Source organism: Rhipicephalus sanguineus, chromosome 4, assembly GCF_013339695.2.
Source record: "Rhipicephalus sanguineus isolate Rsan-2018 chromosome 4, BIME_Rsan_1.4, whole genome shotgun sequence".
NCBI classification, from domain to species: Eukaryota; Metazoa; Arthropoda; class Arachnida; order Ixodida; family Ixodidae; genus Rhipicephalus; species Rhipicephalus sanguineus.
The window spans coordinates 141,140,303-141,166,458 of NC_051179.1; the positions used below are offsets into that span (position 1 = coordinate 141,140,303).

Here is a 26,156-nt window from a genome sequence, read left to right on the forward strand (position 1 = left end):
CCAAGTAGCAAACAGGGAAAGAGTAAGCGCATGCCCTCTTACAAGAACAAAAAAAAAAGCGTTTGCGTCGCCAGATAACAAATGAACGATCCACATTTGTCAGCTTATCTCATGCGCGAGGGCGTGTGACGTATCTGCGGATTTCGTTTTCTCGGTTGCTTGCTGGTCTTCTGAATATAAGATGTGAGCAAGACGCGGTGCCTCTTCGTCTGAAGTGAGTTAATGAAGAGTGTCGTTCTCACGAAGGAACAGCCAAGAAGACGATGGGTCCAGCTGAGTCCGTTATAAACACTCATGGGCCAAGTACACTAGCAGCGTACCCACTACACCCACAAATCATAATTTTTGTGAAGTTGGAAAGCACCCACCACGACATCATTCGTAATTCTGCGGAGTAGCGAGGTATTATCAGTAAAGCATTATGTGCACTTTGTTGATGCGACGGTTGATGATGATGAAGAATTATGGCTGAGCCCTACGTAGTGGGTTGGAAGCTTTAAACGACCCACTACATATTCGCATTGTGTGCCGCCAGATCGTTATTTAACTGTCCCACCACGCTTTATAACATAGGTTAACGTGAGAGAGAGAGAGAGAAAAATAACTTTATTGAGACCCTGAGGAAATGGATCATGGGTGCCTTATGGGCTTCTTTGGCAACCAATAGAAGTTCACCTGCGAGGAACCCACTACTCCATAAATATTCATAATGTTTGTAATGTAAGGAAATGAATCATGGGAGCCTTATGGGCTTCCTTGGCAACCAATAGAAGGGCACATGCGAGGAACCCACTACGCTATAAATCGTGATAATTTTTGTTATGTAGGGAGGCAGCCACTATGCAATTTTTCGTAATTTTGCGGAGAACCGTGGTGCCCGCTAAACACCTGTAGGTATTATGTGCACTTTGTTGATGCTGTGGCTGATGACGATGGAGAATAATGGCAGAGACCTTTGTAATGGGTTGGAAGCATATAAGAACCCCCCGTTGCGCAGTTCGCATTGTGTGACGCCTAGTTACAGAATTCGAGTTGTGTGTGGCCTGGTTGTTATATTGCTGTTCTACGGCACTACATTACGGCCTTCCCAACATGAAGCCTGTATAGGGCCTTTTGGAAGGCAGTTTCACGCCCCGGCATGGCTCTGAGGTAGAATACTGGGCTCCCACGCATAGGGTCCAGGTTCGAACCTCGTTCCATCCCGGATATTTTTTCTTATTTAGTTTCTTTTTCTGATTTCGCGCGATAGTGGTCACGGACACCGGCGGCGGCGGCAGCGACGGACAACTACGGCGCCAAAAACGGCCATATTTGTGATCGCATAACAGCTTTCGCTGTAAAAGGGAATCCTGGGGTTTGAGCCGATGCTGGGTGATTAGACCTTTAAGGCAGAGGCAACACACCCCTTTGGCCCCGGCTTCACGTAGACGACACCCCTGGGCTGACCAACCCAGAGGAATATGGCAGTTGAATTTTCCTGTCTCTCTCTACCCACCTCTTCGTATTTCTCTCTCACAACCTAGCGTTAACTATATTTAGTTACAGCGGCCATGTACTGCTGGCGTCCGTGTTTCCTTTGCGTCTCGCGGCGTCCCCTTGTTGGGCTCGGTGGTGGGCGGCTGGCATGGCTGCCGAACTAACAACAAACAAACAGCGGGGGCGCACCGATGTAGCCAACCAATTCTCATTGAACGAAACGGACAACTACACCAAGTACCATGTTATTCATTCTGAAAGCACTAAAAAGAAAGTGACGAACATCTCGCCTTTTCTTGTCTCTAGATGCCTGACAGAAACCATTGGCAGTGGCTACAAAGCCACCAAGATGGCCAGTGGTGACCTATTAATCGAAGTGAAAGACAAGCTTCAGTATGATAAACTAACCAACCTTGTCGGATTTGAAGATTGACCGATCTGCGTTAGTGCACACCGAAGTGTGAACACCGTCAAAGGTGTTGTTTCAGACTACTACCTCGCATACATCACCGACGAAGAACGTTTGGATGGGTGGAAGCGCGAAAATGTCATACGTGTAGAGCGCATCAAAATCAGGCACAAGGACAAGGAACTTCCCACAAGACATGTAATACTCACCTTTGCCTCCAATACACTCCAAGAAACGGTAAAGGGCATACCTAAAGCTGCATGTCCGAGCATATATGCCAAACCCCCGGCGCCGTTTCAAGTGCCAGAGGTTTGGCCGTGCTTCTCAAAGCTGCCGAGGCTCGCTACAATCTGCACAGTCACACGCGCTAACTGACTTACGCGGGACAAGAGACAACCGCCAACTTATCGGCCTACCGCTGCAACGGAGCCGGCGAGTTGCGGCCGCAGCTGATTTCGTTCGCTCAAACCACAGCTGAGAGCAGCACGATCGCGGCGCGCGAATGCGCTAGTCACGTGTTCTTTTTTTTTTTTCGCGGCATTTCCTTTCAGCTTGTAGAATGGTACACGTGAGACTGTCTTTATCGCCAATAATGCAATGCGTGTTTCAGACGATGCTCTCGAACTTTCCAAATCCCATTTCTTGCCTAAACTCAATATTTAGCAGTTTAGTTAAATAATCCTAATTAATAAATTAAGAAATGATCAAAAATTGTTTTTAGTGAGCAAGGTGGCTGTCAGCAATATGCACCAGTTTTCAATCGCCTGCCTCTACTATCGCATTGTTTAACACCTGGGCACAAGTTAGCTGGGAGAAACGGTATATCCGCGCGATCCTTAGCACGGCCCCTTATCAGAGGTTGCTGCTGCGGTAGCTATTTTAAGTGAACGCACGTGCCTCCCGGCCCTTGGGCTCAAGGACATTCACGAGGTACTATTGTTAAATGCGCATGCTTGCGCTCTTACTGTAGAGGGTGTTTCGCGTAACTGGAACCAACTTAAAAAGGGGGTTAACCGCAACTGAATTAATCCAATGATATGTGGCTTGTTGTGATGTGGCGCTCATGAGGGCATTTTGAGTTGCACGAGCAGCGAGTGACACTCTCGCTTGCCTTCCAAGCACTTGCGGTCGAGCGCTCACTTCCGGTTTTTAGAATATTCAGAACATGCGCCTTAAAAAATCAAACTGGTACGAAATCAATGGTTTTGCTTGAAGAGTTATATTGAATGCACATGACTTCGCTGCATAAGTTCAGCAAAGAACAAATAACTGTCACGAGGATTAATGAAAATTAATTTAATTACCTCATCGAAAGAGCAGAGGCTTATCTTGTGAGATGCTGGGATCGTTGTGCCACCTGGCGGAACAGATCTCAACCGCGCGCTTCTTTCTACGCGGCCTCTGAGATCCTCGTCGACAACGCGTGAAGCACAACGCTAACCAAAGGAATACACCAGGGCACACGAATGCCGATAGAAAAGGTCCAGACACCTAAATAAAGGATTAGGTACGCCTCGAGATTTTTATATCGTGCTTAATTGGCTAACTAAGATCATTTATGCAAAGTTCTTAATATTCACTTGAGGGCCAAGTGTGCACTGTCACGTTGCAGAGGACAGGCCGAAACGACCGTTACAATTTCCCTTTACATCGTCACAGGATAGCGCGCACTTACAACGGGGACAAAGGGAGAAGAAGTTTCTTTTGCGCGCAGTGACGCATGCGCGGTATTTAGTGTTGTTTTCGTCTCTTCCGTTTTTCCTTGAATAAACTTTAGTTGAAAGATAGCGCTTGTGTTGTCGTGTTCTTCTCCCTTTGTCCCCGTTTTAAGTGCGCGGTATCCTGTGACGATGAATACATACCAACTCGCCCAGTTTTCTGCTTTGTTATGTGCCATTTCCCTTTACATTTAGGTTCAGGGTAAAAAACCGCAGGTGGTCGAAATTTCCGGAGCCCTCCTCTGCGGCGTCTCTCATAATCATGTCTTTGTTTTGGGACGTTAAAAGCCCGCAATTAGAAAACAAGATTGCATCACTTTCCACTAAAGGGAACCATGTGGGGATGCGAAGCAGCGCATGGGTCGACTTAAAGTTCCGTTCATCACGGGCACCTTGCCCGATGTGAACGCGTCCTTGGAAGCGGAGCACACCATGAATTCATTGTAGTTACTGTTTCTGTTGCTCGTACCGAACTCTTGTTGGAGCACGCCACGCGGGTTCATCGCGCACCTGCAGAATCCCGTTCCCCGACGCCATCACGTGATTGCTGAGAGAGTGTAAGGGGGAGAGGCCACAGCGTCTTACCGAGCCCCTTACACAGGCCCGAAGGCGCTAGCGCGTGCCAGCACACATGGTTTTGTCTTCGTTACGCCAAGCTAGGACAGCATAGGGCAGCCCGGGCCCCTAAAGTGCTCTGCACGTATCATCATCAAGGCGGTCGAAGAACGAGAGGAAGAAGACTTTTTCATGGCGCGAGCGCGCGCTCACATGGCTATGCTAGGTGGGACGGTCGCCAAAGGAACTACGGACACAGCCCAGCGCAAAAGCTGCTTCGCATCTAAAAAAAGAAAAAGAAAACAGAAAAGATGCCATTTCCTGCGGCAACGTACATGCTGCGCGGTGATGTCTGTCCTTACTTTTTGTACATGCAGTAAACATTTCCTACGATGATCCAGCTGCGCCATTTGCGCCATTATGCTAAAGTTTTGTCTGTGCCTTACTCCGCCCGTGCAAGTGCACGCAGCTCGCGCCAGTTACTGCGTCAAAGTTTACCTTTCCGCTTGCATGCACGTCAGCGGAGCTTGTTTTTTTGTTTTACCTGAAATACTCAAAACCCGCACGGACACACCGCTTTTCCGTGACTGTCGCGGAACCCCTCCGCTGTTTCTGTTTCGACCGATGCGTTTCCATCAAAGCACGCCGGCTGTACTGCTACAGCATTACACGACGTCGTCCATTTGGGTATGCACAAATTCATGTGATCGTTCGAACGAAGATTCGCTTGTTTATCGCCTTGCACGGTGTTCAATATAACGACTACTATAAGCTAAGCCTACATATCGGTGTATTTCGCGCACTACACGAAAAGCTGCCACTAGAGCACTGCACGGGCTCGGTGCTACCTGAAAACCCGGGCCCAGCCCGTGGGTCGGGCCGGGCCGGGTAAAATAGTTTTCACGGCGGGCCCGGGCCGGGCTCGGGTCTGAAGCTCCGGGCTTAGGGCCGGGCCCGGGTTTGAGGTGGCGGTCTCGGGTCGGGCCTGGCTTGGACTTTGCTCCGTTCTTAAAGGGACACTAAAGTGAAACACTGAATCAGTTTAGACCGATAAATTGTGCTCTGATAACCTGAACGTCATTAATTTCACCATCATTGAGTCCATTAATAGAGGAGAAAATCAAGGTCAAAATTCCATTTTGAAATTTCGCGCTGAAATCTGCGCACGTGACGGATTTCAAACTGTATTTGTCGCATTTTTGGGGACCTTGACTCAAGGAAATTTCGAGAAACTTGGTATGCTAAGTCTGAGGTCAATGTACTTCATTTTTACCCTTTATAAATTATGTAGGGCCCAGTAGATGCCGTCAGAATCTATGACGTCACGGCGTTTGCTGCGTGAATTTCAAGTTGGCGTTGTTACCTGCGTTTTCCTGCGAGTTTTCTCTTTTACCAAGAGTCTTGTCGCGGCGAACGTGGTGCTTTTGGAATGGTAAAGGGGTAATTTACTGATAATAGAAAAATCGTTTTCTCTGTAATGTGCCTTGTTCCGCATACGTTGTGCATATATATAGGTCCCACATTTGATCTCGAAAGAACGCTTTTTTGATGTGGGGTAAGCTATTTGGAGAAGTTGTATGAGGGACCAGTACTGAACTTCTTTTTCTTCTTGCATATGAGCTACTTGATTTATCTGAAACGGGCGAGCGAAAAGTAAATAGACCAGGCGCTTACATGTAACATCTCGCTATTCTGTGCTTTATTTGCTTTCGTTATTATTTTATATCCCAAATGTTACTCTGTAATCGCAGTAATAAATGTAATATAATAAGATTATACCTATGAGATGCCATCGCAAAAGCGATCACAGAGCTACAAAGCGGGGAAACGTTGTTGAAAGTTAGAGCCCCCTCTAAAACGAAAGGATGCACGGAGTCTTGATACATAGAATCCCTATAAAGGCACATTTTTTTTTCTGTGACTCTGTGACGGCTCCCAGTGGTCATGTGGCGCAAGATGGACATGCATAATCTGCTTTTTGCGGCCACACTGTTAATGTCTGAGCTTTCGTCTTGTTCCGCCATATCAGGGGTCTCAAACTCACCTAAGCTAACGGGCCGAATTCACGAAAATTTACTCCCGCAAGAGCTAGGGCAATGACGACGGTAGGAGCGTGGGAGGGGGGAAGAGGTTTTAAAACTACCGTCATTTCACAGCAGATCTTTCCCATATCTCATATACGGGATCATTCCTGAAGGGGATTTTGCGGCAGGAGTCCAACAACGTATCGATACCCATTGTTGGAAATTAGTGCGGAACGGAGCAACTTGTAGCGTGCCAGACTCTATCGAAGAAGAGGAAACCGAGGGGCATCGAGGGCACGTGCATGTGGCCGGCGCACCAGTTCGCCTTTAGTATTTTCATTAGACAGATTTAGTTGGGCGTCCGCAACAACGTACGGACGCAACCTGCCAGCCATTTCCTATGGCAGGCTGCGTCCGTACGTTGTTGCGGACGCTCAACTAAATCTGTCTATTAAACGGACATCTCTTTCACGTCTGGGGAACCAGTCATTTCGTGTCACCCATATTGACTAAAATCTGGACGCCGATCCTGAAATATAGCTTTGTTTCACGGTTTTGTATCAACACAGGGGATGACCGCAGGGTGTGCCTCACGAAAAAGATGCTTTCGATCTTTGATGGCTGCGTATCACAAGAACATATTTGTAAAGAAAAAAATGGGATGAAGACAGTCATGAGCGGGCAGAGGGCCGTTGGCGAGAGGTCCGCGAGTCGCGTGTATGAGGCCCAATATTGTGCGCTATATAGTGCGAGAGCTACATGATACTGCCGCAACAGCGTTGTAATGTGCATGAATAGAATACGTCCATTAAACAAGGCGTGGGGTGAAGTATATTCTCTTGACGAAATATCTGGCTTGAAAAAGGACAAAGACAGATTCCGTGCCGGGTGATGTCCACTTACCTGGAACCATATGCATCCAATGAGTAAGCTTCGAAGAGCTTAGTCGCGCCTTTATTACCAAATTCGAACGAACCCCGAAAATACATCGAAATCGCTTCGTCCACCTCCTGCCAGTCCTGACCGCGTAGTCCAATGGCCACCTTCTACCGGTACAACATCGCTGGGAAGGCATAAACCTATTATAATATGGAAAAAAACGAGCACGGTGCAAACCGTGCATAACATACACTACTGAAAATTTGCAACGAGAAGCCCTCAAAGGAGAGGTTTGTATAGATGGCATTGAAGAGTGGCACAACGTTCGGGTACGAGAGAACTGAAGGGATGAGCTGTACAGCTATGGTCATTCTGCAGAGGTCCGCAAAGACATCCTAAATTTGCTCCACTGGTGGAAGTTGAGAACAACGCCTGCCGACGCCTTCGCAATCGGCAAGGCAGATGTGGTGCGCCCGTGAGGCCAGCGCGAGCAGTGTAGGAAGCTTTAGCGCGGCAGGATATGTGATGCAACAGCGCATGGCGTGCTTAAAGCAGGAATCTCTTGATACTTTGATTTTTCTCACAATAACATGTGAAGAAGTAAACTATAAACCATGCCATAATGAACTTATAGACTGTATATACTAGCAGCGGTGTGGTATGTGAAAATAATGCTATGATAAATAGTTTTTTTCTGCCTTTCGGCTGCTTATACGCATACACGTGGTGCACGCGGTTCCATACCTTTATCTACATTAGTGTCTTTACACAACGGTCACAAATTTGGTTGTTTCCGGGCTGTCACCGAAGGCCTCTCTCTACCTGCCCCGACCTGGGTGGAGCCGCCGGATTGATTGGCGGGGCCTTCGGCACCGCTTTCTTTCTCCTCAGGACCTGAATAAAGTTCATACTCACTCACTCACTACCTCTGCTTCTCTTGCTGTGGCAAGGTGCCACAATAGTGAAAACAGGTGCTACATATCTAGAAGGGTGCACGATTGTCTTTGTGGTTAGAGCATGCTATAAATTTCAATAGGCTATAGTGTGCAACAAAAAATGTTGCAGTGGCTTAGCTCAGCTATGCCAGGATAACGTAGCGTTAGCAAACGGTCAGCTAATTATTCTTAGCTTTCCTGATTGCCTCGGATTAGCTTCATTATCATGCTTACTGCTGCTCCAATGACACACACACGGTATACGTATTATGTGGCACATGTATATTTAGTTTGCCAGGCAACTACTTCGGGATCGATGAGATAAGCTTCACCGCTCTTCTGCGCCGTTGAGCAGCATTTGCGCTCTCCTTCTCCATGGCTATACCACACTGGCAAACACCAGTCAGAGGCGCTATCAAGCGGCTCCAGGGCAGTGTCAGACGGCGACTGCACAGCGAAGGCGAATAGCTGCGCGCGCGCCGGCGCCAATGCATATGCCAAGGCTACGACGTCACTCCTTTGGAAAGCGCAGACCGGCGGCGGCGGAGTGCGCGGAAGCTGCCAGCTCCGGTGTGTGACATCACTGATCCTCTCGCATGCGCAGCACGACTCTTGAGGATCCACGCGAATCTGGTTCGGCTAGGCCGGTGTAGCTAACGCTAGAAAAACAAAGTGAAGTCAGCGTTTTGTTCTCTGCCAAGCCAATCTAGAACACATGCTCTGGCGGAGCTCCGCGTTACGTGGCGGCGAAGTCATCATCCGCAAGGTAATGTGTTGGGCGAGTTGGTTTCTAGCTTCCAAGACACACGCTCCGTGTGTCTTGTGTTCCTTACTGTGTTGTCGTCTTGCGCTGTAAAATATGGAAATATGGAAGTCATCATGCCGTCTAAATGGGAGGCTGGTATTGGAGGCTGGTTCTAGCTCCGCGCTAGAAGAACAGCTGTATGCGCCGTCCAACGGGCCTGCGACGCAGCAGAGAGACTTGGTCTTTCTGTTCCGATGTCGGAGCGGCCCGCAGCGCGCTAGAGCGAGTTCCGATGGACCATAATAAAGTTTATCCATTCATCGATCCATCCTTTGTTGTTATTGCGCTGCCTATCGAAACTGAACTCGTGCTGAAAATCACTTTCCTTGCTACAATGTCTGCTACGAAACGACCTTCATGTAGAAAAAATGGGTACAGTACACCACTGCCGAAGAAACAATCATTGTATCCAATATGTCCGCTCTACTGTTTGCACCGTGAGCCCCTTTTTACAAGAAATTACCGTATGTTAAAGTATAATTGTTAGCAAAACACACGCCAACAAAGCGTAGGTATTTGCCGCTTAAAACATCTTGCTGGCGATTCCATGTTCCGGCAACACCACCTAAATTACTGGGTCGGGCCTGATCTGTGGTCGGGCCGGGCCGGGTAGGCGAAGTATTTTCTCGGGTTCGGACCGGGCCCGGGTCTCATTTTGAGTCACCGGGCCGTGTTCGGGCGGGTAAATTTGAAAGATTTCCGGGCCCGGGCCGGGCCCGGGTCAAGAATTGCGGCCCGTGCACTCGCGCGCTTCGAAGCGCTTTCGTGCGTTGTCGTATGCTTTGATTGCGAGAGTGACAGTGTTGGAATATTCTAGGCGCTGTATTGAGACTGAGCCATCCGGACGTAGAATGGCGTGAGTCACAACGCTTGACAGCGCTCACGTGTCCACAAAAGACACCCTTTATAGAGTCAGTATCGTCGTGAATCAGCAAAATGAGCCTCTAGCTTGTAAGTTAGCGCTCGTCCCGTTGTGTCTTTATCCTCCACGTCCGCTAGCGCTGTGATACCTTTTGAAGCTTGCAATCCCCCGCCCATCTTTTAAATGCGAAGCATTTCTTAGCGAAGCTCAGGCACTTTGGGCGTCAAAACATTTTTGCTCGAAAAATGTTTTGACGATCGTGGCGCCCTCTCGAATTTCGCTTGTATTTGTTAAACTGTGCCTAATTGAAAAATGTGTATAAAATATATTTTTGTGTATTGAGCTTCGAAACCACGCTTGCGCTATTGCAGAGGATCTGTTTAGTTGTCCTATTCATTAATTCCGAAATTTTTGTGTTTCACTACCTGCTACGTTTCTTCAAAAACTATCTCTACGAACTTGAAAAATCTTCAAAGTTCGTTATTTTTTCTTGAGGTCTCTGGAACTCTCCCTAACCAATTTTAATAATAGTGTGACTTTCAGGAAAGCGTATTTTAGTGAAAAAATGTTTAGGGGGAAAATGGACTTGAAATCTTCCCGAAAAAAATTGTGAAATTAGAGAAAATATGCGATTTGTCGCATGTTTCACCGTAGTTTTCATACTGATGCGGTCCAAGTAAATCTCATCAAAAAGTAATGAAGAAAGTCTAATGAAATCACTTTTGGTTTCAAGGAAGAAAATAATTTTTGAATTTGGCCCTCCGAACGCGCTCTGCATTTCTTTTTGTTGCCGCTTCGCCGCAAAGCACACGGTCGCCCTTGCAGCTGACACTCGTCACAGGCAGCGGCCAGATGAGAGATGTATGTCAGTGGCTTGTGAGTGCTCGAAAGTCTTGTCGCGTTGATGTCAGGGCGACGAGTAATGAATTCGCGTTACAATGTGAGCTTGCTTGGAGAGCCCAATGGGAAGTATGGACGCCCGAGAGCAGCCTATGGCGTCGTTGGCACAATGTGCTAGAGGGCCGTCTGCACAACTAGCATACACATAGTGAAAGAAATGATGCACATTGTATACACTTTTTTCTCTGGCTATACGCTTCATGCGGAACATGATAGCGACGGTAAAAATACCCCTGGATTTTCCACATACTTGCCATCGCAACAAAAGCTGTTTGCAGATTGTGTACGCGTAGATTTACTGTAAAAGGTAAGGTATCTGGCACACTTTTTTCTATGCATATCCGCGTTTCCAGCTCATCCCTAAAAACGATTCGTGAGATTTGCCCCGCGAAATAAGCGCACACCACAACTTCGCTTCGGTTATACGGGGAGAAAAGCGCGTTCATTAGGCGAGCTTATTCGGTTGCGGGCAACTGAGTGAGCTCTTTTCCACGTAAAGTTATACTGTTCACAGTAAGGACCGTGCGGCGCTCTCTTTTCTCGAATGGTTACAGCCCACATAGATGGGTATGGAGGAAGAACACACAAGACAGCGCTTAACTACGAGTGATACTCTATTTCTGAAGGAGCAAACTTGTATCCTCTTGAGTCCCGGCTATGGAGAATTGTCTAATATATTGGACAACTCGTTGTCGTCTGCTCCAACCCCAGCACCCACTATTTGACGTTTCAAACTTTTTCATTAGTTTTTTGAACGTCTACTGGCGCCCTGTGTCAAGTGTGGGCAAAATCAATGCAGCGGCGCGCCTGGAATGCTAGTCCAAAATGGGAGCGGTCAGCAGTGGCGTGTTCTACGGCCGCAATCGTCAAACTACGTAATTTGTCTTGCATTTCTGAAGTTTGTTTGCTTGCTTATCATTTTTAAGTACCTTATCATATTTAAAGTACCTTTTAGGTACGTTATTTTCGCCGTGGTATTTGGTCCTGATGTCCAATATATGAAACAGAAGAACGAAGTCAAGGCGTGATGTCCACTATGTTGGACATTTCACCACATACTTTTACTAAGCAAAGCTTTAACACCTTTTGCCTACGTGATCTATTCGAGCCACACTGAACTTTCTGAAAAAAATTCGTGCACCTAACTTTAACCCCGGACTTAGGGGCATATGGGCTTAACAAGCCAATGACAACACACGCCAAGCGCCAACAAAAATAAAGTAAGAATGTGACCCTCATCATTTTGCACTCTGCTTATCAGCGTTCAGAATTTCTATTTCCTTTATTGAGAGCGTCACGGAAGGAGCGCTGACGCAATTATCTTTATCATGATCAATTTCGTCAGCTTCTTCTACTTCTCGGGTCGGCTTATCCGTCTCTTTATTGACCACCGAACTGCCGGAAAAGCGATCCACAGGCATAACTTTTGCAGTGTAGCGACAAGTGGCCTGAAAGGACAGTCTTTCCAACAAGGTTCTTGTGCTCCCTGAGCCTCTCGTTCAGACACACCGGGAGCAGACTGTCCATATACCTTTTCCCGCAAGTCAAGGCCAGAGAGCAGACGACGCATTTCTCGCAATTGACAAACTGCTCCCTGTGTTTTTTGAAGCATCCAGCTTTCCTTCTCGAATCATAAGTGACAAGCGTACAAAGTTTTGACAGTTTGTTAGGGGCGGAAAAGATAACGGCTACAGCAGCGCACATGCCTATTTTCTTCAGACTGTGGTTGACATTGTGCACGTAAGGCACCACAACAAACTGTTACCTTCTTTTTCCTTACCGGCCGACCCTGCTGAAATCCACGCTTCATCTCTTTTAGCAGGACACGAGCCACTGACATGGGCATATGACGCGGGAAACCAGCCGAAACCAGCCGGGAAGTCTGAGCAAGAAAACTAATCTCTGTCGAATGTAAACATGACTTCAGTAGAGAATTTCTTAGACAAGACGCTATGATGCCCAGTTTTACAAACGTGGTGTGATGGGAGGGGTACGGGAGCAACGGTTTGCTGGCCCTTGGTTCATATCCACGGGAAGTTCGTTCGTGAAGTGCAGTGGCCTAAAACAGTCGCTGAAAAAGGCGAAAGCGCGTGAAACAGACGCTTGAATGTTACGTTTGTCTCTCTCCTCCCTTGAAAGTCTCTCTTCTAACTGCTGCTTGCAGGCATCAACAACGGTGTTGCCATGGCAAAGGAGCTCCAAGACCGCCGTGACATCGTGGTAGACCGCTGCTGGAGTCTGGCACCCCTGTCGGCGATGTCGGCACTGCTTGCCATGCTGATATCGAAGAACAGCGCGCTCTTCTACGTGGCCTTCATTGACGAGTTTGGCGTGAGCCACCAGAGCGCCAGCTGGCCTCTCACCCTAAACGTGGTGATGGCACACGTGGCAGGTACGAATGTGGCACTGACTGAATGGAGTGTTACCAGATGCCCTGGAAGCCTAGCGACTAAGATATTGCGCTCCTAAAATCCAGGAGGTGGATGTGATTCCTCGCCACGGAGGCCGCATTTTGGATCGCGGCAAAATACCAAAGCGACATTGCACTGTGACTTCGGTGCTCATTAAGGAACCACAGTTGGTCAAAATGATATTTAACACGAAAGTGTTGATGCCGGGGTCCACCAAGACTTCAGTGACGGATTTCCGTCACGGAAATGACGTCGAAAAAATGTACACGATCAGATGGCAAAAGAAAAAAAGTTCCGTCAACGGGCATCAAACCCATGACCGCTCGGTCTGAAACAACAGATGCCGGGCACGCTATCCACTGCGCCACGGTTTTTTTTTCACAGATTCTAGAGGTTTTACAAACGCGCCTTTTATATCTACCACTCTCCCGGTCGGCGGGGTGGTGTTGCCCTCTGGGAGCGGCAAAGTAGAGTAATTCATCATTACTGTAGCTTCCGCGATTAGTACCTGCAACGCTTTACAGGTTCGTCGCATTCAGCGCGTTTTCAATAGAAGTGCAATTTTGTCAATGCCTTAACATACCGCGAGGTGACGACCTTAACGCAAGCGTCGTAAGAGCGTCGGCCTCGCTCATAGCATCACGCTAATCAAACCAAAAATAGCTCTGCGACGCGCGCCTGCCTCACCTGGTTGTAACACCGCGTTCCCCGCCTACGCGCTCGCCTCGAGAAAAATTGCGGCCAGGCTACCGGGACGGCACGACGCGCTTTGCGTTTCCCCCTAGTGCGGCCGTGGTGTTCAATCACATTTTAACATCCCGCAGGATGGCGACCAAGTTCTGCGTCCAATATGTGACGCTCTTCTAGCTATCACAACTCGTTCTCTGATTAGGCTTTCACCGTTAACTACTACAGCTGCCACAGAGGTTTGTTTAGTCATTGAACATGGATGTTAGTCGTCGGCATGGAGATGTACCACCAAGCATCAAAGTGGGTGCATCCAGGGTAAACGGTGCTATAGCTGCCAGACATCAATATACATTGTGCAAACTCTCCTATATCAATCTACAGTAAACATTCAGTTACTTCTATAAGGGCACGTTTTACTTTCGTGTTATTCCGATTCCTATGACAGAGGGATCAACCATGTTTTTTTGAATATTTTACGCGCAGCACATACTATGTTGCTCATGCACCAATGAGCTCTTACTGACCGACTCACTCACTTACCCACCCACCCACCCACCCACCCACTCGCCCTCTCAGTCACTCACTCCCTAACTAACTAACTAACTAACTAACTAACTAACTAACTAACTAACTAACTAACTAACTAACTAACTAACTAACTAACTAACTAACTAACTAACTAACTAACTAACTGGCTAACTAACTAACTAATCATTTGGTAGACATAGCGCAGAAAGATAACAATGGGATGCACGAATGTGAAATTGCATATACTTGTTCAAGCAAAAATAACGGCTAATTGAATCACAAGTCATTGCGCAGGCAAAGACGGTGTTGCGGCTTAAAAGTAGTATTATCATGCTGGCTTTCTATTCCGTGCAGCGCAACGGCAGGAAATGGACTAAAAAGAGAAGACCACAAATCTAGTCCTGGCCCGTGAACATAATTTATGTAGTTACCAGTTTAGAGACCAGATTAATATTCGTGAGCTATTCTCTTCGTGTCGTTTCGGCCGGCGCTTATTTTCTTTTTCTGCCTATCAGTACGTTATAACTTTTCGCGGCGTGCTTGACGTGTGTTTTTTACTTGAATAGCGTATGTATTTGCAAATATTCTCTAGTTAAAAAAATAATTCAAAAATGTCGAAATACGGACGAAGAATCGCTCTATAGCTTGTCAGTTTTAACATAAGAGACCGTAATCATGCAACTCGTACGTCCGCCTCTATCAAGCTGCAAAAGTGCAGTACACGTACTGCGCAATGCAGTGGCATCGTAGTGCAAGGTCCAGACTGCATTACGTAACTAGAAGAGAAATGTGAAAGAAGAAGATAGAGGAAACCCGGCGAGTACGCCCCGTGGCTTGTCCGCGTTGCCCTGACCTTGGCAATGAGTCGCTCGGCTCAAAACACAGCAATCGAGAATCGGTCGGCCGCTGTAATGGTCAGCAATCCGGGAGAGGGTTTCTATCGCAGCCGCGCGATCGCCTTCGCGAGGAGATCATTGTGTCGCGCCTTTTATAGATTGGGCGAGGGTAATGACTGCCGGAGCGAACCGTTGGCAGCCCTCGTGGAGTCAAGGTGCGGGAGGAGGTCGCGAGGCCACCGTCATCACTCGGCCTGCCCCCGCTTATTTTCATTCACGGATTCGGCGCTGCGTGGTGTGAGCCGCTAAAAAAGACAGAAGTGGCCTCAAGAAAGAATCGTTCCATATATAGACGAGGACGTCGATTCACCTCCCGAGGCATTTATGAACAAAACAGCGAGTTGTTGGGTTAGTTGGTTCACCATCTCTCCTGACCAGTGTTGTGGAATGGGCGCCTCCATTCCATTCTACTTCCATTCAGTGGAATTAGAACTAGCCGTAATTCCATTCCTTTCAGTTCCTCAGAACAAAAAAAACTTAACTCATTCCCACTCCGGGAATGGCCGGGCAGTTCAATTCCATTCCTGCAATTCTTCAACGTGAGAAAGGCATCTTGATATATATTTATCGAGTTAAGAATGAACGCCCCATAAAGCTGATGTCATCAGATAGCCGCCAAAAGGCGGCGGCGCGACGGCGGCGCCTGTTCGGCACGACGCGCACGACGGATACCAACGGCACAGAACCGCGGTTACGCGAAAAATAGAGACAAACTTCGGAGCAACACAATCTTTATAAGGACAGAATTGTAGTAGGCGTGTTGCTTATAAATGTACCGTGCTTGTAATCAGCCAAGCCATTTTTAAAAATACTGCTTTATTGATAAATTCGAGGCTGTGACTTACTAATGTTTGAAGTTTGAAAAACAGCGCGTAGACGAAAACGTGCTCTATATATTTTCGAAAAAAGACGTAATTTCATTTTCATTCCATTCCGGGGTCGCGAAAACGTGGAATGATTCCGGAGTCATTCCAATTCCGGGGTCGCAACTCCGCAACACTGCTCCTGACCTGCGTACTTTCTTCTGAACGTTTTCTGCGCTCCCCTTCGCAAGACATTTCTGAACGCTTTCAGCACTGATGCCTCGTTCGTTGCTGGTGCTGAAATTTCTGAAACTATGCCCGAAGAAAATGTGTGGTCGCGAACTGCATGCATGTTATGTAGATTTCATCATTTTTTGCTGCACGTGTAATGCCACCTCCATGACATTCACCCAGCGCTGGTTTTAGGCGAAGATGCACTTGTTCGTACATCATGTGTCCATAGCTTTTTAAGGGAAGCAGGACTTCTGGGAAAACTTTATACTCACCGTGTACTTATCTAAGTATTGTTGATTGCCTCATCTACTTTCGCATCTTTGATAAGAGGAACGAGGTTTTTATTCTTATCGGTTGGGACCGTCGGGGCCCTTGCTTAGAAAAGAGCTCACTAAGCAGACCCCACTTTTAACACAGATTATACCTTGCCTTTGGCGCAAGATGGCCTAAGATGCCTATGTGCCATTAAATCAAACAAACAAACCTCCATGTATACAAGTAGATGCTGCTGGAATGGGAAGTCGAAGCGAACAAATTCATTTGAAGTTGGATAAAAACTATCGGGTGTCTTGCATGTCAAAATAACGGTCTCACAAGGCAGGCCGCTGTGAGGAAACAGTGAATAAGTTTGAATCCTGCCAACTAGCCCAGCTTTTGTCATTCCACGTTTGAGCAACTCTAGTTCTCGAAAGTGCACCTAAGTGTAATTCCAAGGACGTTGCGGCCTTTGCCGCAAGCTCGCGACATCGTGCTCAGGGATCGTAACGCCATAGCCGCTTAGCCACCACGGCGGCTATATTACGTTCTATCCTTTATTGAGGAATAATAACACAAGTGGCGATAACAATATTCCAATAGGTTACACGTCTTCCATGCTTGAAGTATCGGGATGCAATATTCAGTGTGAATATTTAAGGAATGTTGAAAAGCAATGATCATTCCCACTAGGTTATGTTCGATGCGTGTATGTCAACAGCAAGAAAGTTCTATCTGTGCCGATAAAAGTAACGTCAAAATACTTATTTAGTTACTAATGCGTAAATTATATAGCGATTATTTTCTCTGCATTGCCACTGACTGCGCAATATTCAGTGCACCTGAGGAATATTTCCTGAATGATCGAATGCGTCCTATAGTGCAGGTAGATGTTCTGCATATCCCAATTGAGCGAGCTATCTGAGCAAAATTTCTGAGTAACTTGTTGGCAAGTTAATCTCATTATAGGTTAACAAAAAAGTCATTGAGGAAGTGCTCAACCCAGTGCTTAAGTGAGATCATAACATTCTGCCTATTTTTTAAAAATGCGAATGCATTTCTTAGTCGGGCTATGTCAGGCGTCCGGCGTTGTCCGCGGCGCCCTCTCCCATAGCAACAGCTGCGGGCGCGCGCGCTTATCCTCGCCCCTAGCAACCGGAGCATGTGGTGTGAAAGAGTGTAGGAGAGGGTAGGTGCAGTGCTTCGCCGCTCCTTCTTTCGCCGTTCGCTCTCTCTCCTCCCTGCGCCCCACTCTCCCGTCCGCTCGCGCCTCACTCTCGACCGTTCGCTGAGGCGCTGCGCCGTGCTCCCGACCGGGCTGCAGAAATTAGGCGCCTTTTCCTCTTCAAACCACTACCACCACCACCGTTCGCTGGCTGGGCGCCTCTCAAGAACATCCGGAAATGTGTGCTCGAGACGCCGCTGTGAAACGCCTACGCCGAGCCGAGAACGCTGGCACCCCACTCTCCCGTCCGCTCGCGCCTCACTCTCGACCGTTCGCTGGCTGCGCACCTCTCAAGGCGATGGCAGAAGTCGGTGAACGCGAAAGTCTGACGGCAACGGTACCCGCTCTCGGCGCAAGAAATGCATTCGCATTTCCTCACGATTCCCTTCGGGGAGGTGGGGGCATTTTTTTTTCGTCTCACTCGCTTGCGCTAGTCGAAACATTCACTTAGGATGTTTCACCAACAAATCCAAAACTGCCACGACAGTGGCAGTTTGTACTTGTTGTATTTGTTGTAGTGCGGGTTTTGCATTTGTGGATTCGTTGTATTGCAGGTTTGCTAGTGACGTTGCTGCAGGAAAGATTCACTATCTACCAAATCGCCATAGCTGGAAGCCTGCTGAACTTCGGCGCGCTGGCGGCGTCGGCCTTTGTGCCCAACATGATCTGGATGTGTGTTACTCTGGGCTTCCTAAGCGGTGAGCGTGACGTATATAGCTGTGTTCACTAGGTATTCCTTCTTTGTACCACATAACGAGCCAAGCACTAGCTTTTCAGCAGTCAGCAAAAGCTTCCCATGCAGACTTCGTTGTCATGTTAAAAAGTCGGCGTTTGTGGCGTCCTGACTTCTCTCTTGTGTCCGTGTTTTCACGCCCAGTCTTTTCACATGACTACGTACCAATTAGCTCACCTGTAATTCTAACACTTCGTAGGCTTGTCACCATTGAAGATGAACAAGAGGCAGAGAAGCGACAAAACAGCGCGCGCGCGGGCATGCACCCATGCACACACACACACACACATACACACACACAGAAATGCGCGCGCACACCACACACACACACGCTAGAAATACCAACGGACAACTTTGTCGAGTATAGCAAACCGACACGCCGCCTGGGAGCGAGCTACAAAAAAAAGGAGAAGAAAAGACCGCATCACCACGATCGCGCAGTCTTCGCTGTGGTTGCGCGAGTTGCCGCAGCGAGACTAAGGAAAAGTAGTTTCAACAGTTCTATGAACAGTTCTGTGGCCGCAACATCATCTGCAAAATGTAAGCCGCAAACGCAGACATAATGCGCGCTTCATGAATGCAGCATCGCTTGCGTGCTTGGGCAACACAACACAAAAACTGTAATTGATTAGCTTGTTTTGTCGGCAGCAGGTGGCGCAACAATATGCAGACCTCCACAATTTCGGCCTATGGCGTGTCCGGATATTCATACGTGGAGTCTATCGAGACTTTCTTAATTCATATGATTGAAGCACTCTGGGCAGTACATGCGGAGAACTGCACACATCGTTTTCATAATGACACCGCAGTCAGAACTCCTTATGCCTGGTTTGCGTTTTGCCTTGCTCTTTTTTTTTCTTTCTGACGAAATAGTGAATTACGGAATGGAGCACAGTGTGCAATTCTTTCCGGACACGATGGTCGTTTGAGGCGGCGGACTTTGCTAGCGCGACATATTGCAATCTTCAGGTGGCTAATTATTTTTTTTTCTCAATAGCAGACATGTCTAATATGAGCGGATACATTTCGCAGTGGAAATTGTGATATTTACCTCGGAAAGCAGTGAAACTATAGTTGTTTACCAGAAGCCCTAATCTTGCCCATAACTGCCAGAGAGACGAGATGAGGATATCGTAAACTAGAAGGACAATATTCGCAATGCCCACGAACTATAGGTGGCGCGCCGTGCTTTTCAAGATGGCGCCAGGAGGAGGGTCAACCCATGGGTCAACCCGTTTGTTAGCATAGGAACAGATAGTACGTGCGGACGTACGGCCCGTGCCACTTTCACCGGATGAAGTCATGAGCTGTGCTGAATTGAATATGAGACTAAGCTACTTTCCCGAACCATGGAAAGTGCAAGTACTCGCCACCTAATTATTTGCTGTGGTGTGAAATGTTAAATTTCAGCTCCGGTTACCGTGCATAACGATGCTTTGCGAAATCCTGTGCGTGCTACATAAAACTGCATGAACTAAAATTGACGTATGAGCAGAACGGCACTCCGAGGTAGTACGTACCGAGCCAGCGTTTATAGATACGTTGTACCGAGCCTGCCTTACGGATTTGCCGCAGTAGTAGGCCGCGAGCGAGTAGCGCCATCGCTGCTGCACGGGACCGCACGTTTAACGTGGTGATGGTTTGCAAACATAATACGCCGTCGTCATTACTTGTGCAGCCGGGAACGCGGAGTTACGTCTTCAACGGAACCAGGGGCGTAGCCAGAAATTTTTTTCGGGGGGGGTTCAACCATACTTTATGTATGTTCGTGCGTGCGTTTGTATGTGTGCGTGCCTATATACGCAAGCAAAACTGAAAAATTTCGGGGGGGGGGGGGGTTGAACCCCCCCCAACCCCCCCCCCCCCTTGGCTACGCCCCTGAACGGAACACAAGCATTTAACTTCCGCTTGTGCCACAGCCATGCCGAAACTCTAGCCGTGTGCAATCCACTTCACTCGCATGTTGCAGGCTCGATCAGCACGATCGAAACACGAATATCGAAAAGAATGCACACGTATCCTTTTCGCAACGTCGAAGAAGTTAGCCGAGAGGCGTGGATTGTAGCCGTGACTGCACGTTCCAGCGCTCTAACCATTTCGCTTCTCTGGTCGAGCTCGAGCGTGTTGGCGGCATGCGGCGCTCCATAATATCCACAACAATTGATACATGCAATGCACAAGAGGAACTATGCTTTTATTTTGATCTCGCTCAATGATATTATACATTAAATACAATCAAAGTGACTTACGAGCGTGAAAGAACAATAACGCACGAGGCGACGTGAAGTGCAACTCGCTTCTCGTGAGTTAGCAGCCGATCGTTCACTGTCGCTGCCACTCTCGGTGCCTTCACAGTCTTCTACGTCCAGTGAAAAATCCTCGTCGTCAGGACGGTTTCTTTCAACATCACTGCTGAAAGCAATCTGAAGAATTTCCTCCGCCGAACAACTTCGACCACTCCGCGTCACCACGTTTACAATTACAGAGACGTCTGGGCGCGGATAACATATAACGTTTCGCTCTCAGATCGGTCAACGAGCAAATCGCTTGCAGTGTGCTGCCACCTATCAACAAACGTACAAAAACAAGCGGCGCAGCGCTGGCTATGAAACCAACACACTGGCGAAGGACGGCGTGGAAAGTATTCGCTCCACGAAAGGCGTGGAGCAGACGCGTCCTCGAGTGACTGGAACGTCGCTCGCACGATTAGTAACAGCGCTTTGCTGACAAAGGATAGAGGCATATTTTAATGTATCGACAACTTGAGATCGCTCAGTTTTACAAGAGCACATCGCGAGCCGGCGCGACCTCCCGCGTACAGTGTTATGGGATTCATGCACTAAGAAACACCGACCAATGCTTTATACAAGTAAAACAGGGTGAGCTTCAACTGAATATGTCAGACAATAACATTTAACTAACCCTACGTGGCTACAGAAAGCCTCGCGAAGCTGATAGTATGCGTACGCTGTGGGCTAGCATTGAAAGCGCGAGTCGCCACGTATTTTCACGAAAACTTCGCGCCTTGCCAGAACGAATCAGATTTCTCGTGTCACGGAGGGCCCGGTTTGTTCACTGATGTAGGGAACATGCCAAGTCGTAGTGTTCCTTCCTTGCCAACGCGTTAACACTGAGGTTAGCACAGCCGAACAAGGGAGCGACTGCGTAGTGCTGCCATGTTGTCGTCTACTAACCCTCCTCGAGAGGACGCTCCTGAATTCCGCTTGGCGGCGCGACAGTCTATGGGCATTGCGAATCTTTCGCTACTTGGGTTACGTGCAGAAGAGCCACAATTGATGCTGGCGATCAGGTTATTGCTAACCACTCACTTTATTTCTGACTACCTTCGATTTCGGAATTGAAAAATTGCTGCGAAATTAAAAATGGAAAGTCCATTGCCGAACATTTCACAACTATAACAAAGGAACTCTCTGCCTCACGGAGCTACCTGCTTTGAGTCAGTAATATAAGTTAAAGGCGTAGCAGCGTTATGTCTCACTGGCGATTACCAAAAAAAAATTGTTCTAACTAAAATGAACAAACTAAACAGGTGGTGTGGCATGCAGGGAAAAGCGTGCCCGATAATTATCTATGGCTAGGAAACACATACTGGATGTAAATCATGAGTGAGCCGCATAGGCCCCAAATTGTCAGGCTGTATAGTGCATTTGTTTATTCATGACACAAGTGCTATTGAAGTTTTAGGCACTGTGACGGTACTTTCTTGTTGCCCTATTGCAGGTTTATCGGTCGGTATGATCATGCTCTGCCTGTCGATATACAACATGCTGTACTTCGACAAGTACCGGGCCACCGCCAGCGGCTTCAAGTACACCGGCATGACGTTGGCGCCGCTCGCTTTCCCGCTGCTTCTCTCTGCGCTGCTCCGAGAGTACGGCCTCCACGGTGGCCTGCTCCTGCTTTCGGCAATCACGGTGAACACCCTGCCCGTTGCCATGCTCATGAACAAGCCCCGACCCATAAACCTGTGCTGCGGTCGGCAAAACGTTGACCCTGCCGAGGAAAACTGGGATAGTTGCGGTGAAGAGAGCCGTTGTGGAATAGTCCACAATGCAAAAGGTGCAGCAAAGGCCGTTCGTTCGGCATGCGTCCCAAATGGTGGCGATGTCTTCGGGAAGGACGCTCCCGGACATCAGAGGAGCGCACCCAATGGCTTTGTACCACGTAATAACAATGCTTCTGATTCTACATGTGGAACGGGCTGCAAGTTGAACGCTGTGGAAGGCGCTGCTAGAAAGAAGTATGAGGCCTGCGACCGAAATGGGGTCTCTCACTCACCGTCTAAAATGGGCATCGCAAGCGTTAATGGCGAGAAGGCCCCGTGCTCTGAAGCGCATGCCAAGATAAGCTGCCAAGGATGCTGCAAGTCATCCACAGCGGAGCACGACGAAAATTGCCTAGTGCGAAGAACGAAGGCGCCCGACGGCGTATGGAAGAACATTGTGCTGCTTCTAAAGAACCCTGTTCTCTACGTTCTCGTGGGCACATTCACGATCGGCGAGTACACTACGATCACTTTCGAGACGACAGTCTTGGACTATGCGGCCGACAGAGGCTCCGCGAGGCGTCAAGCAGAGCCCATGGTAATGTACGTGGCTACGGCTGAGATGCTGGGACGGCTGGTGATACCTTTCTTCTGGGATCGCGCCCGCCTCAGCCGCTACCTCCTGGTGGCGCTGTGCCTGCTGGCCGAAGCTGTCTGCCTGGTCGGTATGCCGCACGCCACCTCCTTTCCACAAGTCGTGGCGACTGCCGTGGTGACGGGCATCCCCGCGGGTTGTATAGTGGCGTTGAAACCCGTGGTGCTGAGTGACCACTTCGGCGTGGAGAGGTTATCGGTATGCTGGGGCATCGCCGGTATCGCTTTGCTGCCTGTCGCCTTCGGCGGGCCGCTTCTCATAGGTAAGTGCGCCCATTTATCGCAACGGCTTAAGTACGTCTGCCTGTAGTGACAACCGACCAGCCATTAAATATGTGTGTGACACAGTCCAAAAGTGAAGTTTGAAGGGCCGAATGAAGGGAGCGGAGATTAATTTCATAGTTATTTTTTAGATATACGGTTACATACATATGTGCCGGTATTTATAGGCCTGTGAATTCTGCATACCCTACATAAATTAGATAGTGTATGGCAATAATCAAGGAACGCATTCGGAGCTTCGCAGAAATAGAGAAGTGGCGATTCCATCGTAATATCTTCGTAATTACCAGATCTGAAGAACGAAAAGGGTATTTAGGTTTTGAAGGCTATTTTCTTTTCCAAATCGTAGTAAGGAATTCCAAGCGTATATTTAAATTGTACTGGTGGTTACGACTGGAGCTTGAAATGTTTTCTCCTGTAAAAGTAGCAAATCTAATGTAAACTGAGTACAGTTGCTTAATGAGCGCGTTTTGACAATTCGGTTCAGCTTTACCAGTGAAGAATTGTCTAGGCATCAGCAGGCACTGCCACTCCGAAGACGCCAGGTTGATAGTTTGAACAAACCTATGGTGCCTTTACCATTAGTATTTTCTTTTAGCGTCTTTACGAGCTTACCAAGCGTTCTCTCGCACTAAGAATGGTATGGCTTTGTATTGAGCAACTTGCGAAAAATACCATACTGGGCTTCACCGTGGGGCCCTTTAGGCTTTTACAACATTGCTACGTCTTTACCACATCAAAACTTAATACTGCCATTTTTGCGATAATGTCAGTAAAGGAATGCATTCCACTCATAGTTTTGGTAATTATGGACAGGAAAATGAGCTTGGAAACACCTTCATTTTTATCCGGACTAGTTATCGGCTTAATGCCGCGCGTCCTCGTTCCTGAGCGTGAAGCCGTACGAGGTTTCTGCAGAAGAATATTCATATAAGTTTGTCTTTCCTTCCTACTTTATTGTGATTCAATGTGGACGGATTCGCCGAAATGTCGTCCAGCTTTCGAATGACTTTCTTTCTAATCTGAAGTCTATTCAACTTATGTTGTCACACGAATTCAGCATTTCTGGTTTAGCTTTCGTCTACTGAACGGTTGTGAAAAAGGCTACGGAAAGAAAACCAAAACATCTTTTTTTAACGCGGGAGGTGTATTTAGTACCTACCTACAATACGTGTTACTCTCCGGCTGTCGTCTGTACCTGGCTACACTGGTACCAAGAATTGCTGGGAATAAGTTATACCTTGTAACGGATGACGAAACGAAGTAGTTATTTATGTAATAGTAATCTAGGCAAATAAACGCAAAGTTTGCTTTGTAAACTCAATTGAAATTGTCCTGAGCACACGCAAGGGTGCTCCGCCCCCCTTTTTTCTTGATGTTTGCTGCTTTTTTTTTTCGATTGTGACTTTGCGACCATGCACATTTCTGACAGTTTCTTACAGCTGAAAGCGATGTCTATTTCCACTTACAGGCCTGTTTCGGGACACCCTGGGGTCCTACGAGAATCTGTACCGCATGCTGTCCGCCATGTGCGTCACCTGCGCCGTCGCGTTCTTCGTTCTGGACTTCCTGCTGACGCGAGCCCGGAGGCAGCGGAACCTTGCCGAAGAGTCGCCGTGCTCATCTCAGCGATTTCGGGCTCGATCCTTTGACTCCGAAGTGGATGTTAGAAACATTTACTGACTGCACCAGGACGCTGACGCTGTTGATTCCGAAACTTCAGAAGAGAGGCTCTCGAGGTACACATTCCTCGGCACTGCCATGATGTGACGTGCCCGCGAATGCGCAAATAGTGTAACTCGCGCAATAGATGTGAGAACGCGAGTGCATGTATATAACGAAATTGTGAACCAGTCCGTGCACGTATCGCATTTTAACACATGTGGAGCGTTATAAAGGCACTGACTACATGTCGTGCAATATATTTTACAACGCGTGATTCTTCAGCTGACGGATGTCTGCTGAAAACGCACGGGAGCGATACATCCGCAAAATAAGTGTACGTGGTATTGCATGAGTCGTAAAAATGACGGACATTCCTTCAAAATAATCTTGACTTGCACATATTGCGCTTAAACGAGGTATAATATACGTGCAAAAGTGCCTTTCCATCCACAATATGGCGTAGATTTGTCGTCGCATAAAAAAATAGCGGCGTTTAAAGTTAACGTAAATCATGCGGTAAGACATAGTTAAAATAAAAGTGTTCACGTGAGCATATCGGGACTCGCCAAAATGCGTCAGTAGCTGACGTATCACTTGCACGTAGTATCCTGCGCTTTGGCTTTCAATTTCAGTTTCCAAACAAAATGGTCGGAAAGGTTATCGTTCAGCAGAGCCTAATAGAAGCACCGTGTTGGTTGCCGTAAAACTTATTTGTGATCGCCTTCGTAGTAGCTAGAAACATTACGTGGTCAGTAATCGAGTAACTACGAAAGTTTAATACGTCATTTAGCATTGTCAGTCATTGAGCTAGGGAGTTATTGCACGTAACTTCATTTCCGACGTCCGACGTTACCACGAATTTAGTTCTTAAAAGAGAGCATGACTGTTATTGTTGCTTTGTATTAAAGACTTTTCTGTCAGTCCAGGAACATTTTTGGCAATACCGCGAACAAGTAACTGGTAGGGCACATAAACATAACACAGTTTACGTTTCAGGTTACATGTTTTATGAAGTAATGTCGTAGGCGAACGTTATTAGCAAATGTACAGACAACGCACATAAGTAAGCGGCAAAAATAGAGCACTAGCATGCAAAAAGTACCAACAAAATTCTGTGAAATGAGGCGGCAGGAACAGACCAAATCATCTGTACAAACGCGAAGACTGCGTGACAACACAAGAGTTTCACGACGTGGACGACAAGGAAGTTG

At 47.7% G+C, this 26,156-nt stretch overlaps 1 protein-coding gene across 1 annotated transcript in view; it reads left to right on the top strand.

Annotated features, from left to right (window-relative positions):
• Positions 1-25,367, top strand: part of LOC119390757 (uncharacterized) — a 37,563-nt gene extending 12,196 nt beyond the window's left edge. The window contains exons 2-5 of the mRNA XM_037658446.2: positions 12,728-12,955; positions 18,160-18,303; positions 22,080-23,261; positions 24,752-25,367. Of these exons, the coding sequence (XP_037514374.1) occupies positions 12,748-12,955; positions 18,160-18,303; positions 22,080-23,261; positions 24,752-24,963 (1,746 nt within the window). The 5' untranslated portion in view covers positions 12,728-12,747 and the 3' untranslated portion in view covers positions 24,964-25,367. The remainder of the gene's footprint in view (positions 1-12,727; positions 12,956-18,159; positions 18,304-22,079; positions 23,262-24,751) is intronic.
• Positions 25,368-26,156: the final 789 nt, after the last annotated feature.